This window comes from Ranitomeya imitator, chromosome 3 (assembly GCF_032444005.1).
Source record: "Ranitomeya imitator isolate aRanImi1 chromosome 3, aRanImi1.pri, whole genome shotgun sequence".
Classification (NCBI taxonomy): Eukaryota; Metazoa; Chordata; class Amphibia; order Anura; family Dendrobatidae; genus Ranitomeya; species Ranitomeya imitator.
This window is the reverse complement of record NC_091284.1, coordinates 684,796,301-684,814,638: the sequence shown is the minus strand read 5'-3', so window position 1 is coordinate 684,814,638 and position 18,338 is coordinate 684,796,301. Positions and strand designations below refer to the sequence as shown.

At 41.4% G+C, this 18,338-nt stretch overlaps 1 protein-coding gene across 2 annotated transcripts in view; it reads left to right on the top strand.

Moving 5' to 3' along the window:
* Window positions 1-18,338, top strand: part of GLS2 (glutaminase 2) — a 172,021-nt gene that overhangs the window by 137,329 nt on the left and 16,354 nt on the right. Inside the window, exons 11-14 of one of the 2 annotated variants that reach the window (XM_069758450.1) lie at window positions 235-285; window positions 13,707-13,883; window positions 16,273-16,404; window positions 18,292-18,324. In XM_069758450.1, coding sequence (XP_069614551.1) covers window positions 235-285; window positions 13,707-13,883; window positions 16,273-16,404; window positions 18,292-18,324 — 393 coding nt within the window. Of the gene's footprint in view, window positions 1-234; window positions 286-13,706; window positions 13,884-16,272; window positions 16,405-18,231; window positions 18,325-18,338 lie in introns of both variants that reach the window. The other variant, XM_069758449.1, reaches the window with a different exon arrangement.

The following is an 18,338-nucleotide window of genomic DNA, read 5'->3' as shown; positions in this document are numbered from 1 at the left end:
GCGAACGTGCTAGGATAGTGTTATCCAAGCATGCTCGTGTGCTAACCGAACATATTATTCGAGCACGCCGAAGACACTCGTTTATCATCCGAGCAATCTCGGTTAACACCTTATCCGTGCATGTTCGCTCATCACTATTCAAAAACTGATGCCATCAAATTTTTAATTCTATATCTACACTCTTGTACTTCCTTATAACTTTCAAAATTACTTATTGGCTTTCTTCTTTTCTAGTGTTTTCCAGAAGGAGCTGACATGGTATCTGCTTTAGACCTTTATTTCCAGGTAAGAAAATATCATCCTCATCATTAGTCTAGCGCTTGGCGCCATTCACAAATTGGCTTTGGTGTAAATTATTGCAAATCTTTGTTCATCACATTAAACATGATCCCTTAATCCAGAGGTGGGGAATCTTTTTTCTGCAAAGGGCCATTTGGATATTTATATCATCCTTCGGGGGCCGTACAAATTGTTCCCTAACTCCGCCCACAAAATATGCCTTGATGCTGACACTGTGTGTGTGCTCACAGAGCAAGAAGAAATTAATGGGAAGGCGGCCATCAAAATACAGCGGCTGGCCCAAGCACCGCGGTGCTCAGGAATCTGCCCAGGGGCCGAATAAAAGGTCATCGAGGGCCATAAATGGCCCGCAGGCTTGTGACTCTTTAGCCCTGTCTTAATCCATTAACAGTATATGATGGATATAGCCATCATGAGCACATCAGTTAGTGCTGACCGCCTGGTACAGCTTCTGTACCAATATGATCAACTGCAGGAGCGTGGCTGATATAAACAGCTGGGCTCCTGCGCTCACTACTAGGATTGGTATTCTGACACATTACAATCCCTACAAAGTGATATTAATTGAATATCAGTGTAATTGCATCAAACCATAATTTAAATTGATATAATTGGGGGCGTGGCTATGGAGTGAGCGAGGAAGGACGCATATCGAGAGAGCTCCTAGAATCCTGCATATATCCTGCATATAAGACCCCCTTCTAAGTACACAATTTGCTGCTGCTGGGGCTCCTGGAGACCTGGAGGCTGCCGACCCCTGGAAGGGACCACAGCGGTGACTGGAGGGAGCCGGAGAAGGAAAATACTTAACGGAGCGGTGAGCTCCACGTGTGGCGGCGGCCATCTTCTCAGGAGGACGCTCTGTTGGCAGACGGCGCGAAGCTGTTTGTGGCTGTGGCTGGAGCCCCCCTTGGTCCCCGGACGGTACCTGGCACCTGTGGGTGAGAGCTGCAGGACTCGGGCCCGACGGAGAGACAGAGAGACTTGCATTGGCGGCGGCGGCTGTGTGGGCGGCAGCCATTACTGAAGCGCGCGCTCCTGCAGTAGGAGGCGTGGTGCGGCTCATCATCACCGCAGCGTGACTGGGAGGTGAGCGCTTATTCTATTCTACACACATTACGGGGAATCGTGGTGAGTGCTCTGGAAGATTGAGCCCCACGCTCCCCTATTAATTACAACCCAGCCGGCTGCACTTTTATTGGGCCTCCCCTCTGCTGCCGCTGCTGCAAAGAACTTTCCCTGTACCAGGGGTCTCCGCCATATTAGCAGCCTGTGCCCCCTGATTATATATCAGTGTACCTCCTGACTATAGAGGTGTCCAGCCGGGATATACATCATACACAGCCTTGGTGTGACCGTATAACACTTCTACAGACCTAACTTAATCACCTTGCTGTGCCACATAATTACTGACCATGCACCGTCCAAAGAATACAACTGCAGCTGACAGGCTAAAAGAATTCGCTAGGAGTGACACTTCGGATGGTGCAAGATCTCTTAGAGATAATTCCTCACAAGCTCAGCGGGGGAAAACCCGTCTCTCTGATAGTGTTGACGAGAGCGAGCAAGATGATTTGAGTCTTAAGCAAGCATCTGAACAATTAATGCAAGCTATATCTCTAACTAGAACATTTCTTTCTGAAAAAATAGAGGATGTACACACGGAGGTGGGGTGCCTAAGGCAAGACATGCAGACTATGAAGGGACGTATAACAGAAGTGGAAACAAGGGTGTCTCAGGTGGAGGACACTATTAAACCTATGGAGGCAAAACTAGCGAAAGTTGCCGGTTCCATAAACGCCTGGAAACAAAAGGCAGACGATTTGGAAAACAGACTGCGCCGAAACAATATTTGCATTATTGGTCTGCCGGAGCGCTCAGAAGGCCAGCAACCTGAAAAATTCCTGGAAGATTGGCTCAAATCCTCATTGGGAGACACATTCTCCCCAATGTTCTCGGTGGAAAGAGCCCATAGAGTCCCTACAAAATCTCTTCCTCCTGGAGCCCCACCCAGACAGTTCCTGGCACGCATCCTTAATTGTAAAGACAGAGATGCTATTCTACGACTGGCACGACAAAAAAGTCCCATCAAGTTTAATAGTGCTACAATCTCGATTTTCCCAGACTTCTCCGTTGAACTTCAGAAACAGCGGGCAAGATTTATGGACGTTAAGAAGCAACTCAGAGACAAGAATATTATCTACTCCATGATCTATCCAGCACGTCTCCGGGTGGTCTGTAATGGTTCCTCCTTGTTCTTCACTGACCCATCGGAGGCAGAGGACTGGCTGCGATCCCATGGGAAGTCTAATGCAACGGAACCCTGATAAGTTTCCGACCAACTAATATCTCTTAAATTTCGGAATTGGAGCTCTCTCTGCGAGCGTTCAAGACACCAACAATACCGGACGCTGGAGTCAGCGGGGGTATCCCCAGGTTTATTTGATGATGGGAGCGCTAAACTATGCTCCTGGATTGTTCAGTTCTTGTTAGGTTTTCTTTTTTTGTTAAGTTTAACTAGCCCTAATGGGTATTTAGGTAAAAGCCGCCTCCAGAGCTGTTATCATTATCTATGCGTAATCTGTAGACTTCTCTCGACCATCATTGTATGCCATAGGTTAAGGAGTGAATATGGGGTCTGAATTGATATGTATGACCTGGAATATACGGGGTATTAAATCACCCCGGAAGAAAATTAAGGTGTTCTCCCAGATCAGGCGATATCATCCTAATATTGTGGCCATGGTAGAAACGCATTTAACTAGAGATACGGCCAGAAGTGTACAGAAACCCTGGGTACAATGGCATGTTCATGCATTTCATACTAGCTACTCGAGAGGGGTATCATTGCTGATACACAGAGATGTTCGATGGGAGGCCCGGACGACTCGGCGGGACACAGAGGGACGTTTTGTTTTTGTTCATGCATTAATTAATTCCCGTGAATATGTTATATTGTGCATTTACAACCCCCCTCCAGCTAATATTTCAGTACTTAAGATGGCAATGAGTTTTGCTTTAAATTACCCAGACACACATGGTATCTGTATGGGTGATTTTAACCTAGTCATGGATAGTGGTCTTGATAGGTTGAGACTGGGAGATGGGTCATCTGGGGAACCTCTGTCTTCGTCTTCTTCATTGGCCCCGACCCAGCTGGCATTGTTCATAGAAAATAGCGGCTGGATGGATCTGTGGAGGATACGTCACCCTGGGGAAAAAGGATATACCTGCCACTCATCTACTAAAAGTTCCCTGTCCCGTATAGACTATATTTTTGGATCTGGCGGCTTGGTGCAATGGGTAAGTGGTATAGAGCATGGTAATAGAGGAATTTCGGACCACAGTCCAATTATTCTCACGCTTGCATTTGGGAAACTGACTAATGGTAGAATATGGAAGTTGAATCCCTTTTGGCTTAAACTAATAGACTCAAATGACAGGACAGTTGACCAGTTGAATTGTTATATTCGATCTCACCCAGAACCTCAAGAGATTAATTTATTTTGGGACGCCCTTAAGGCATATCTAAGGGGCTGCTTGTCCTCTACGATCTCTTATGTTAAAAGGGTGACATCGAGGGACGACAATGAGATTGAGCAACGCTTGAAAGATGATGAGACCGCATATACAGCTAGTCAAACTAATAACAATAAGGTTGAGTGGTTAACCCTGCAAAGATTATATACCCAACACCTAGACACTAAATCTAAACATAAGCTGTTTTTTACGCGACAATCATATTTTGAAATGGGGAATCAGGCGGGGAAATTTTTAGCTTTCCTGGTACGTCAACACAATACGTCTAATATGATAATACAACTTCGTTCACCAGACGGCTCATTGAACACCCCCACCGAGGAAATACTTCAGTGTTTTTATAATTATTATAAAGGGTTATATGAATCTAAGAGCGATTTCAGTGTTTCAGATTGTTTAGAATATTTATCCGATATAGAATTCCCTACACTGAATTCCACCCAACAGGCCTTTATGGACGCTGAATTCACCCTAGAAGAAATAGAGCAAGCTATAAAGGATATGGCCTCTGGGAAGGCCCCTGGGCCATATGGCTTTCCGGTCGAATTATATAGGAAATACCGGGAAGTACTAGCTCCACTTTTATTGAAAGTATTCAAAGAGATATGGAGAGGGGGATGTCTGCCCGATACTTTTTATGAGGCACATATTATTGTGCTCAGAAAGGAGGGGAAAGATCCTTTGGAATGCGGGTCCTATCGTCCCATATCATTAGTAAATGTAGACTATAAGATTTTTACTAAAATATTAGCCACTAGGCTGAACTCTATTATATTAGACATTATACACCCGGATCAAACTGGCTTTATGCCTGTTAAGAGCACTTCTATAAATATCAGGCGGGTTCAATCGATAATCCAATACAGTTCTTTGCTGCCTGATAATAACTGGGTGTTAGCGTCGCTGGACGCAGCTAAGGCGTTTGACTCTCTTGAATGGCCCTTTTTGTCTGCTTGCCTGCAGAAATATGGTTTGGGGGCTAAATTCCTGAATTGGGTTAATGTATTATACATGAAACCAAAGGTCCGCATAATTGTAAACGGTTCCATTTCTGAGCCATTTTTATTATATAGGGGAACCCGTCAAGGGTGTCCCCTTTCCCCAGACCTATTTGCTCTAGCAATGGAGGCATTGGCAATACGTCTCCGATCTTCCCCCAGTATTGAGGGTATAAAAATAGCGGATCGCATTGATACCATTGGTTTATACGCTGATGACATGATAGTAACATAGTAACATAGTAACATAGTTAGTAAGGCCGAAAAAAGACATTTGTCCATCCAGTTCAGCCTATATTCCATCATAATAAATCCCCAGATCTACGTCCTTCTACAGAACCTAATAATTGTATGATACAATATTGTTCTGCTCCAGGAAGACATCCAGGCCTCTCTTGAACCCCTCGACTGAGTTCGCCATCACCACCTCCTCAGGCAAGCAATTCCAGATTCTCACTGCCCTAACAGTAAAGAATCCTCTTCTATGTTGGTGGAAAAACCTTCTCTCCTCCAGACGCAAAGAATGCCCCCTTGTGCCCGTCACCTTCCTTGGTATAAACAGATCCTCAGCGAGATATTTGTATTGTCCCCTTATATACTTATACATGGTTATTACATCGCCCCTCAGTCGTCTTTTTTCTAGACTAAATAATCCTAATTTCGCTAATCTATCTGGGTATTGTAGTTCTCCCATCCCCTTTATTAATTTTGTTGCCCTCCTTTGTACTCTCTCTAGTTCCATTATATCCTTCCTGAGCACCGGTGCCCAAAACTGGACACAGTACTCCATGTGCGGTCTAACTAGGGATTTGTACAGAGGCAGTATAATGCTCTCATCATGTGTATCCAGACCTCTTTTAATGCACCCCATGATCCTGTTTGCCTTGGCAGCTGCTGCCTGGCACTGGCTGCTCCAGGTAAGTTTATCATTAACTAGGATCCCCAAGTCCTTCTCCCTGTCAGATTTACCCAGTGGTTTCCCATTCAGTGTGTAATGGTGATATTGATTCCTTCTTCCCATGTGTATAACCTTACATTTATCATTGTTAAACCTCATCTGCCACCTTTCAGCCCAAGTTTCCAACTTATCCAGATCCATCTGTAGCAGAATACTATCTTCTCTTGTATTAACTGCTTTACATAGTTTTGTATCATCTGCAAATATCGATATTTTACTGTGTAAACCTTCTACCAGATCATTAATGAATATGTTGAAGAGAACAGGTCCCAATACTGACCCCTGCGGTACCCCACTGGTCACAGCGACCCAGTTAGAGACTATACCATTTATAACCACCCTCTGCTTTCTATCACTAAGCCAGTTACTAACCCATTTACACACATTTTCCCCCAGACCAAGCATTCTCATTTTGTGTACCAACCTCTTGTGCGGCACGGTATCAAACGCTTTGGAAAAATCGAGATATACCACGTCCAATGACTCACTGTGGTCCAGCCTATAGCTTACCTCTTCATAAAAACTGATTAGATTGGTTTGACAGGAGCGATTTCTCATAAACCCATGCTGATATCGAGTTAAACAGTTATTCTCATTGAGATAATCCAGAATAACATCCCTCAGAAACCCTTCAAATATTTTATCAACAATAGAGGATAGACTTACTGGCCTATAATTTCCAGGTTCACTTTTAGAGCCCTTTTTGAATATTGGCACCACATTTGCTATGCGCCAATCCTGCGGAACAGACCCCGTCACTATAGAGTCCCTAAAAATAAGAAATAATGGTTTATCTATTACATTACTTAGTTCTCTTAGTACTCGTGGGTGTATGCCATCCGGACCCGGAGATTTATCTATTTTGATCTTATTTAGCCGGTTTCGCACCTCTTCTTGGGTTAGATTGGTGACCCTTAATATAGGGTTTTCATTGTTTCTTGGGATTTCACCTAGCATTTCATTTTCCACCGTGAATACCGTGGAGAAGAAGGTGTTTAATATGTTAGCTTTTTCCTCGTCATCTACAACCATTCTTTCCTCACTATTTTTTAAGGGACCTACATTTTCAGTTTTTATTCTTTTACTATTGATATAGTTGAAGAACAGTTTGGGATTAGTTTTACTCTCCTTAGCAATGTGCTTCTCTGTTTCCTTTTTGGCAGCTTTAATTAGTTTTTTAGATAAAGTATTTTTCTCCCTATAGTTTTTTAGAGCTTCAATGGTGCCATCCTGCTTTAGTAGTGCAAATGCTTTCTTTTTACTGTTAATTGCCTGTCTTACTTCTTTGTTTAGCCACATTGGGTTTTTCCTATTTCTAGTCCTTTTATTCCCACAAGGTATAAACCGCTTACACTGCCTATTTAGGATGTTCTTAAACATTTCCCATTTATTATCTGTATTCTTATTTCTGAGGATATTGTCCCAGTCTACCAGATTAAGGGCATCTCTAAGCTGGTCAAACTTTGCCTTCCTAAAGTTCAGTGTTTTTGTGACTCCCTGACAAGTCCCCCTAGTGAAAGACAGGTGAAACTGCACAATATTGTGGTCGCTATTTCCTAGATGCCCAACCACCTGCAGATTTGTTATTCTGTCAGGTCTATTAGATAGTATTAGGTCTAAAAGTGCTGCTCCTCTGGTTGGATTCTGCACCAATTGTGAAAGATAATTTTTCTTGGTTATTAGCAGAAACCTGTTGCCTTTATGGGTTTCACAGGTTTCTGTTTCCCAGTTAATATCCGGGTAGTTAAAGTCCCCCATAACCAGGACCTCATTATGGGTTGCAGCCTCATCTATCTGCTTTAGAAGTAGACTTTCCATGGTTTCTGTTATATTTGGGGGTTTGTAACAGACCCCAATGAGAATTTTGTTACCATTTTTCCCTCCATGAATTTCAACCCATATGGACTCGACATCCTCATTTCCTTCGCTAATATCCTCCCTTAAAGTGGACTTTAGACAAGACTTTACATAGAGACAAACCCCTCCTCCTCTCCGATTTTTACGATCCTTTCTACACAGACTGTAACCCTGTAAGTTAACTGCCCAGTCATAGCTTTCATCTAACCATGTCTCGGTTATTCCCACTATGTCAAAGTTACATGTAGATATGGATAATACGGAAGAGACGTTACCGAGGGTGATTACTACCATAGATAGATTTAGTGGGTTCTCAGGCCTATATATTAACTGGGATAAATCTGCTTTATTGCCTCTCTCTCAGTCCCCAGCATCTAATCTTAATACTCTTTCCTCGCTGCCCATAGTATCTAACTTTAAGTATTTGGGTATATATATGTCTCAACATAGTAGGTCCGACTTACAACTCAATATTCTCCCTCTGCTAAATGACGCTAAATTGAAATTTACATCTTGGAGTAAGATTCCATTATCTGTAGCAGGTCGTATTAACCTCATTAAAATGATATTGCTCCCTAAATTCAACTATTGTCTTCAACATAGCACAGTAACTGTACCGAAGTTCTTTTTCACCAACTTAAACTCTCAGGTTGCTTCATTCATATGGGGGAAAAGCAGGCCTAAACTTAAATTAACTACTTTGCAGAGATCTAAGCAGGGGGGAGGAGCAGCATTGCCTGATTTTTTTCTATATTATCTGGCGGGACAGGCTAGGGCACTAAGTAAATGGATGCCTCATAACTGTCTCCCTAATTCTGAGAGTCATCTGGTTAGTTCTGTTAGTGCTAAATGTCCATTGGGCCTTTTGGAGTCGGGGAAAATAAACGCTCCCCGCTTACTACCCATGCTCCGACTGGCACGATCAACTTGGAGGCAGATTAAAAAAGCTATTGGGTTTGGGGATATTATTGCTGAAATGCCTTTATGGGATAATGGTTATTTCCCCATGTTGGTAGATCACCCATCTGCAGGTTTTTGGGTTTCCTACGGGGTTTTCTCAGTGGGAGATTTATACGATCAGGGGGTCTTTATGTCTTTTGAACAGCTGCAAGCTAAATATGCTTTTCCAAGATCTCAATTTTTTCGCTATCTGCAACTTAGAACAGCCATTCAGTCATATATTAGAAATGTGGGAGCAAACCGCAACATTTCATCTTTGCCCCTGATAGGTATTCTTAAATCGCAGGGACCTCAGGGTCTTACTTCATCTTTGTACACATATCTGTTGTCAATGGGAGCGAACTCAGCTATAGACTTGGTTAAGGGCAAGTGGGAGGGACTTGTCCCTGATATGCAGAGTGAAGTGTGGGAGGACGTTCTTGACTCTTCCCTTAAAGTATCCCCGTCAATTAATAACAAGATGACCCAGTTATATATAATTCATCAGTCATATTTGACCCCAGTGAGACTTTTTCGGATGGGTCGATATTCGACGTCGGAGTGTCTGCGTTGCCACTCACCAGATGCTGACTTCATACACATGATATGGCAGTGCCCAATTATTTTTCAATATTGGAGGGAGTAACATAGTAACATAGTAACATAGTTAGTAAGGCCGAAAAAAGACATTTGTCCATCCAGTTCAGCCTATATTCCATCATAATAAATCCCCAGATCTACGTCCTTCTACAGAACCTAATAATTGTATGATACAATATTGTTCTGCTCCAGGAAGACATCCAGGCCTCTCTTGAACCCCTCGACTGAGTTCGCCATCACCACCTCCTCAGGCAAGCAATTCCAGATTCTCACTGCCCTAACAGTAAAGAATCCTCTTCTATGTTGGTGGAAAAACCTTCTCTCCTCCAGACGCAAAGAATGCCCCCTTGTGCCCGTCACCTTCCTTGGTATAAACAGATCCTCAGCGAGATATTTGTATTGTCCCCTTATATACTTATACATGGTTATTACATCGCCCCTCAGTCGTCTTTTTTCTAGACTAAATAATCCTAATTTCGCTAATCTATCTGGGTATTGTAGTTCTCCCATCCCCTTTATTAATTTTGTTGCCCTCCTTTGTACTCTCTCTAGTTCCATTATATCCTTCCTGAGCACCGGTGCCCAAAACTGGACACAGTACTCCATGTGCGGTCTAACTAGGGATTTGTACAGAGGCAGTATAATGCTCTCATCATGTGTATCCAGACCTCTTTTAATGCACCCCATGATCCTGTTTGCCTTGGCAGCTGCTGCCTGGCACTGGCTGCTCCAGGTAAGTTTATCATTAACTAGGATCCCCAAGTCCTTCTCCCTGTCAGATTTACCCAGTGGTTTCCCATTCAGTGTGTAATGGTGATATTGATTCCTTCTTCCCATGTGTATAACCTTACATTTATCATTGTTAAACCTCATCTGCCACCTTTCAGCCCAAGTTTCCAACTTATCCAGATCCATCTGTAGCAGAATACTATCTTCTCTTGTATTAACTGCTTTACATAGTTTTGTATCATCTGCAAATATCGATATTTTACTGTGTAAACCTTCTACCAGATCATTAATGAATATGTTGAAGAGAACAGGTCCCAATACTGACCCCTGCGGTACCCCACTGGTCACAGCGACCCAGTTAGAGACTATACCATTTATAACCACCCTCTGCTTTCTATCACTAAGCCAGTTACTAACCCATTTACACACATTTTCCCCCAGACCAAGCATTCTCATTTTGTGTACCAACCTCTTGTGCGGCACGGTATCAAACGCTTTGGAAAAATCGAGATATACCACGTCCAATGACTCACCGTGGTCCAGCCTATAGCTTACCTCTTCATAAAAACTGATTAGATTGGTTTGACAGGAGCGATTTCTCATAAACCCATGCTGATATCGAGTTAAACAGTTATTCTCATTGAGATAATCCAGAATAACATCCCTCAGAAACCCTTCAAATATTTTACCAACAATAGAGGTTAGACTTACTGGCCTATAATTTCCAGGTTCACTTTTAGAGCCCTTTTTGAATATTGGCACCACATTTGCTATGCGCCATTCCTGCGGAACAAACCCCGTCGCTATAGAGTCCCTAAAAATAAGAAATAATGGTTTATCTATTACATTACTTAGTTCCCTTAGTACTCGTGGGTGTATGCCATCCGGACCCGGAGATTTATCTATTTTAATCTTATTTAGCCGGTTTCGCACCTCTTCTTGGGTTAGATTGGTGACCCTTAATATAGGGTTTTCATTGTTTCTTGGGATTTCACCTAGCATTTCATTTTCCACCGTGAATACCGTGGAGAAGAAGGTGTTTAATATGTTAGCTTTTTCCTCGTCATCTACAACCATTCTTTCCTCACTATTTTTTAAGGGGCCTACATTTTCAGTTTTTATTCTTTTACTATTGATATAGTTGAAGAACAGTTTGGGATTAGTTTTACTCTCCTTAGCAATGTGCTTCTCTGTTTCCTTTTTGGCAGCTTTAATTAGTTTTTTAGATAAAGTATTTTTCTCCCTATAGTTTTTTAGAGCTTCAATGGTGCCATCCTGCTTTAGTAGTGGAAATGCTTTCTTTTTACTGTTAATTGCCTGTCTTACTTCTTTGTTTAGCCACATTGGGTTTTTCCTATTTCTAGTCCTTTTATTCCCACAATGTATAAACCGCTTACACTGCCTATTTAGGATGTTCTTAAATATTTTTAAGGTAACTTCGTTATTGACTTCACTACTATCAATCCCGGTTCCTCTTGAACCCCTGGTCTCTCTGTTTGGAGTGTGGGATGAGGAGGCTTGGGAACATTATGTTGGGATTTTTTTACGAGAAACGCTATTTTTGGCACGGAAGATGTTAGCGCTGCGGTGGATGGGAAATTCACCCCCCACCCTTAGGTCCTGGGTTGAGTTGGTGAACACGATTGTCCCATATGAACGTACACTCTATCAGAATAGGGGTTGCCCGGGCAAATTTAATAAAATCTGGGATAGGTGGAATGCCTCCCATCTCACTTTGTGATCTAACCAATTGATAAAGATACAGTTTATTTGACCTCTTGTTCTGCAGATATTGCGCAATGGAGAGTATAATGTTACTGTTAAATGGCGGCGTAGTAATAGTTTTGGAGGCTTAGTTTAGTTTAGTTTGGTTGTAGTTTAGGAACTTTACGTACTGACAGTTCCATAATTTCACATATATGTTTTTCTTCTGTATATATACAAATGATTGGCATATGTATGCTCTGATGTCTTTTTCGTTCTTGCGAATGTAACCGTGCAAGTCAATAACAAAGACAAACATTTATACTGTATTTTATTTGTGATTAATAAATAAACGAATTTAAAAAAAAAATTGATATCATTAATTATGGTACGGGACAGAATTTAAAAAATATAATCTAGAATTACTTTTTATTTTGTGCATTTTACCTCCCAAAAAGTATAAAGTGATCACAAAGTTGCATGCACCAGAAAATGTTACCAACGAAGAGTACATCTTGTGACGTAAAAAAATAAACCCTAATTCCGCTTCATTGGCAGAAAATCGTAGAACTTGGAACTTTGAGAATACGGCGATCTGAATACAAATGATTTTTTTTCCGAACGGTATTTGCTGTACAGAAGTCATAAAGCATAAATAAGACAACATAACTACAACATAACTTTGGGATCACTGTAAGGGACTGAACTACAGAATTAAGAGAGCACTTTTTTAGTGCAGAATGTAAATAGGGTAAAATTGATGGAAATCTGACAGCTCCCTCAGGACCCCCATAACCATACCATATAGTTTTTACTATCTTTATAACCTTCCTAACAAGCCCTTTTATAGTTATATAAATTGCTACAAGGTAAATCATAAGAAATTGAAATTTTTACAAATTTTATAACTGCAACGGCAATATGCTTATTAGTGTGTGACTTGTTATGGGGGCCTTGTTTTCCCCAGACCCGTCATCCCACTAATCGAGTTATAATGGCCTATTGGCGTGAGTAACATAATTTGCAAGAGTGGCGTTACAGCCGGCGCTTTCCAGATCTCTGCCTCCCTCACAATGAGCACTAAGCCGAGTGTATGGACTGTGATGTTATCAAGGCTGCAGACTGAGTCCTGTGTCACCGCTGCCTCCCTGGCAATGTGGAGCAAGTCTTCATTGGCGCCCTGCGCAGGCTGAGGGTGGCAGCTCTCTAACCGCGAGAGCCTGCGCAGTATCAGGGAGGCAGAGACCTGTAAAGAGCAAGTGGGGACGCCATTCTTGCAAATCATGTTGCACACACCTAGAGGAGAACATGATTAGTGGGAGGTCTAGTCTGGGGAAAATAATAACCCTGCGATTAACCACCCACTAATTAGCACATCACCTCTGCAGTTCTAAAATTGTTTTTTTTTTTTTTTGGAATATGCAATATTAAAAAAGACAATAAAAAGGGCTTGTTATGGTATAAATATAGTAATAAATAACTAAAAAAAACAACAACACAGATTTGCTTTTTTTTTTTTTTACCATAAACAGTTATTAGAGTAAGGTGGTAATTTACATGTTCCCCCAAATGGTGTCATGGAAAAATACAACTCAATCTGCAAAAAACAAGCCCTCGTACAGCTACTTTACCGAAAAAAAATGAAATATTGTGGTTCCTCGAATACGAGAATGAAAAAAACAAAAAAAAAACCCTATGTTCTAAAGCCTCAAAATGCGGGAGTCATTAACGGGTTAAAGGAGTTTTCCACTATCCTTATATTGATAGTGTCTCCTTAGCACAGGTCATCAGTATAAGATCAGTTCTACTGCAGAGAATAGGAGCAGATCTGCAGCATCTAATAAACGGAGCTGCAGTATCCAATCTGAGCGCTGCTCGTGTCCGGCTGCCATACAGCGACGCCAGGGGCTGGACCCCTAACAATCTTATATTGATCAACTATACTTACAAGAAGTAATCAATAGACAAGTACTGGACAGTCTCTAAGTATTTATTGCCTTTCTTTTTCTAGTTCTTTGTATGTATTCCGGCTTTTACAGTTACATGATATCTCATGAATAATCTAGTTTTTTTCTTTCCAGTTGTGCTCTATTGAGGTGACCTGTCATTCGGGAAGTGTGATTGCGGCCACTCTGGCTAACGGTGGCATCTGTCCCATCACCGGCGAGAAGGTTCTGAGTGCAGAAGCTGTAAGGAACACTCTGAGCCTAATGCATTCGTGTGGGATGTATGACTTCTCTGGACAATTTGCCTTTCATGTGAGTCCAAAGCTGTAATATATATATATATATTTTTTTTTTCAAATGTTTCTAGTAACAATGCAAGATAAGTTATTGGAAGTCTGAGTACAAGAGCATGACAGTAGCAAGTGAGATGTTTGACAGAGGAAGAGCACTCCCTCTGTCAGCCCATTGTCACCTCTGCAACACAATTGCGGGATGCCTACCAATTGCCTTGGAAACTAGGGAGGTAACATGGCTTCCAAGTGGGCCATATAATACAGCATATCAGATACAGCTGGAGGTGGGGTATAATAGGGGACATATCAGTCTAAGGGCTCATGCAGACATCCGGGGATCTCTATCCAATCACTGGCCAAAATCTACAGACAAAATAGTGTATTATCTATGTGATCATAGGATCGAATGTTCTAGTCCTCATGAACTAATTTCAAAAACCTGACCGGCACATCCAAACACAGACTCAGTGTGAACAGGTGCTGAACCTAGAGTCGCCAACTCGTATATAGTTAAGTAAATAAGGCAGCACACTGCAGCGCTAGAACATACAAACTTGAAATACGAAAATTTAACTGCATTACTGCACTAGAAATATGAAAAATGAGAGCGTTTAGCGCATAAAAATGGCCAATTTTATGTGTACCTGGTAGCCCCTTTACGGCATCTCTCTTATACCAGGTCCTAAACTTGCCTTACCTTGCTGAGAATAAACGTCTCCATCTGAATGGGTACATGTGAAACCTCTTCTTAGACTAAAATTCTCTCTCTCTGTGGAGGGGTATTGGACCTGCTGTAATTAAAACACCTGTGGCTAGGAGGCGGAGTGCTCGATCAGAAGGCTAAAGAATACATTTCAAAAACCTGACCTGCACATCCAAACATAGACTAAGTGTGAACAGGTACTGAACCTAGAGTCGCCAACTTGTATATAGTTAAGTAAATAAGGCAGCACACTGCAGCGCTAAAACATGCAAACTCATGTGGAACTAAAACATATTGTGAAAAAAAGTTCTACATATTATAAGGGTAAAGCCGTGATGAGCCATATACATATTATAAGGGTAAAACCGTGATAAGCCATGCCAGAATATGAAGAGCATCCTGACCTCGGACGACCTTTTCTGTCCTGCATCTCCCCAATTAGCCATTGACTGGAACAGATGCTTTATTTCCCTTGTGGTGGGTTGTAAGAAAATCAATGACTTATTGCCAGGTTTCTCTACAGATTACAGCTGAGAGACACTTTCAGCTTATTGTCCAGGGACCTTTCTAACAAGTAGGGATTGTCCAAAGCGGAAAACCCCCTTAATGATGAAACATAGGACAGTTCTGCAGCTTCAGAAAGGAAAGAACCAATGTTTTTTACTTATTAATTGTATTTTTGTCATTGTTAATAATACCTTTCAAGAATGTCACTAGACACTTAAAATACGAAATTGCCTACATATTTAATAGTGCTTTGAGCTAACAGTAAACTAAAAAATACACCAAAAACTTAAGAATAACCAAATGATATAAGGTAACCTTCAGTAAAAAACTGCTCTGCAATAAAAATAAAAAAACACTTTCTCAATAAGTTATAAAAGGTAATAAAACAATGTAAAATAATTATGTTTCCATTTTAATAAGAAAATAGCATATCAAATCACGAAATCTTAAGTAGTGATATCGCCATCTTGTGGACAGATGTTGTCATTACAATAAATCTTACAGTATTGTACAAGAAAAAAATAAATTGTACTAATTCGTTTGTAGAAATAGCTACTCGTGTTTGTTTAAATTTTTATGGTAAAAAAAGTCTGATCAATAAATATTAAAAAGCAATTGATACATTTACAGTAAGCCCTAAGAATTCAATAGAATCAATCTGCACTGTCCTCATCATTACATTTATGTCTTATTTTAATTATTTTGTCTTTTTTGCTGTTATTTCCCCACACCTAATTTATTATCTGTTTTACACCTTTTTTGTGTCTTTTTTTTTGTTACATTGATGAAGAACAAAAGTATTAGTGTGAGCGTGGGCATGTTTAAGTCAATTAAAGATGTTTTTGCCAAATTTATAATTTGTGAGTTTTTAACAAGTAGCTTTTTTTTTTTTTGCACAAATGTGCTCTACTACGCCCTGGTATATTTGTAGCTCCATTTGCTGAGTTGATAACTAAAGGGCAACATTTCAAACTTAGGATTGTGAGACTTTTAACAAGGCACAAAAGAAGCAAAACAACCAAGAAACTCACGTCTTTCAATTTGCTCAAAACGCATCAAACATGTTGTGTTACTTTGATGAATTTGGAGCAAAATAAAGATAAGGCAAAAGAAATGAATTTAAAATTGCAAATGATGAATCGTTTCCTATGTCTCTGCTTCTAGAAAATGTTCCAAGACTGTGGTTGTATCTTTCCAGGTTGGTCTCCCAGCAAAGTCCGGTGTGTCTGGAGCCATATTACTGGTCGTTCCTAATATTATGGGAGTTTGCTGTTGGTCTCCTCCTCTTGACAGAATTGGTAATAGTGTCAGAGGGATCCATTTTTGCCATGTAAGAAAAACTTGTTTTTTTCTCTCTACCTACTAGTCAAGTTTTCCCTAAATTCTGAAAAGATATGAAACACATATTTAACCCTGGTATCTTTTTTATTTCTGATGTGTCCTGTCAGGGTTGCCACCAGGAATTTCATACTGGCAACATTTTTGGGCCCACCTCAGATCCATGTCCACCGCTCTGACCTTCCTTGAAACTCCACTTGTGCACCCTGTCCTCACCAATCACACATAACAGTTTCCATCTAACACCAGATCACATACAGCCGGCAGCTTTTGTTTTGGCCAAAAGATTTATTAAGCCGCCACCACGACAAGGTAGACTCTCTTGGCCGGGCTTTGCTCTACTCTACTCTACTCCAACCTATTAAATATTTCTTAAAATATACAATAACATTTTTAGATATATATTTATTTTTCTTTTAGGAACATGTCACACACATTTTTTAAACTAATTCAAACCAGATTGTGATAATTATTTTTATAATCTGTATTTCTAATTGCAGATTATTGTATTCTGTTTTCTGTACATTTTTGGAAGCTGCTCTCTTGCCTGTTTGGAGATATGGGTATTGGACACTTCTCGGACCCCCACTGATCACAACAACAGGGCCCCCCGTAAATGTCATAGCCCCTAAAATGAGCGGAGCAGTTGATTGGGCATGAATGCAGCCGCTCAATTGTAAGGGCCAGATCACACGGCAGATTTTCAAGCAGAATTTTGATGCAGAAAGGTCCTCTTGGCCCAGCTACGGCTAAAACCCGCCACTCTGCAATTTTCATCACTGTCTCCCATAAAAATGAATGGGAGGCATGGAGGAAACAGCCACCATGGGTATTCAGCCGAATGCTAGCATGGCTGTCTGCGCCAGACTTCTGCTTGAACATTTGTCATGTGAACTGGTCCTAATAACTATCCGAAATGTTGTATATAGGAGATAAGTATTAGGTTACTAGAATTTTCACTTCAAGACAGGCAGCTGTACCTTAGTAGGGTAGTAGTTACAAGTTTGCAGGCAGGCAGTAGACAGAGAAGGCCTCCAACTTCACACTGCATGAGCAGGAAGAGAGGAACAAGAAGAGTAGTGGGTGGGCGAATCCAATAGTAGGTCAGATGGGGGAACGGGAGGTCGGCCCGGCGAGTGGATGTGAGCACACGCCACATCACTTTTGGGCTCTCAACTCCTACATATAATGTGTCGCAAAAGCCAAGGGTGCGCCGGCAGTTTAAGAACAGAGGGCAAGCCACCAGTCTCTGACGTCACTGATGTCTGATGCAGGCATCTTCCTCTGCTGCGGCCATACAATGTAAGCAGCTGTGGTTGTGAGTGACTTGGGCCCCGGGGCTTAATAAAGCAAAGTAAAGTCATTAGCCTGGGCCCCAGCATGCCATGTAGTTTATACAGTGGCTCAGCAGTGCTGCCTCAGCGCAGGCTATGCAGCGTGTCTCACCCAGTCCGGGCCCCAACTCTTTGCTTCTGCTCACCGGGCCCCATATACCAGTAATGGCAGTAATGCCCTGATGGTGGCCTTGTGCCCTGCAAACAAAGCACTTGTGCAAAATAAATTTCCTTGGATTAATCACCTTGTAGTCTCACAAGCTCTAGGCCGCAATCTAAAAAGGCTTTGAATCTAGAGAAGACTAAAGTCTGGTTGTTACATCTGTGTCCTTGTGTCATCTGTGATCTTGTCAAATGTGAGAGCTGCTCAAAAATCAAGTGAAAACTTACCAGGTTCCTTATCCACTGCACTATACACTATACTGAAATGTTTGGATGTAAATATTCTGTTTATCAATTATATGTAGAAATTGCTTACTTTGTAGGAACTGGTCTCACTTTTCAATTTTCATCATTTTGACAACTTGCGTCACTGTGCAAAGAAGCTGGATCCCCGCAAAGAGAGAAGAGAAATACAGGTATTATTCTGTAT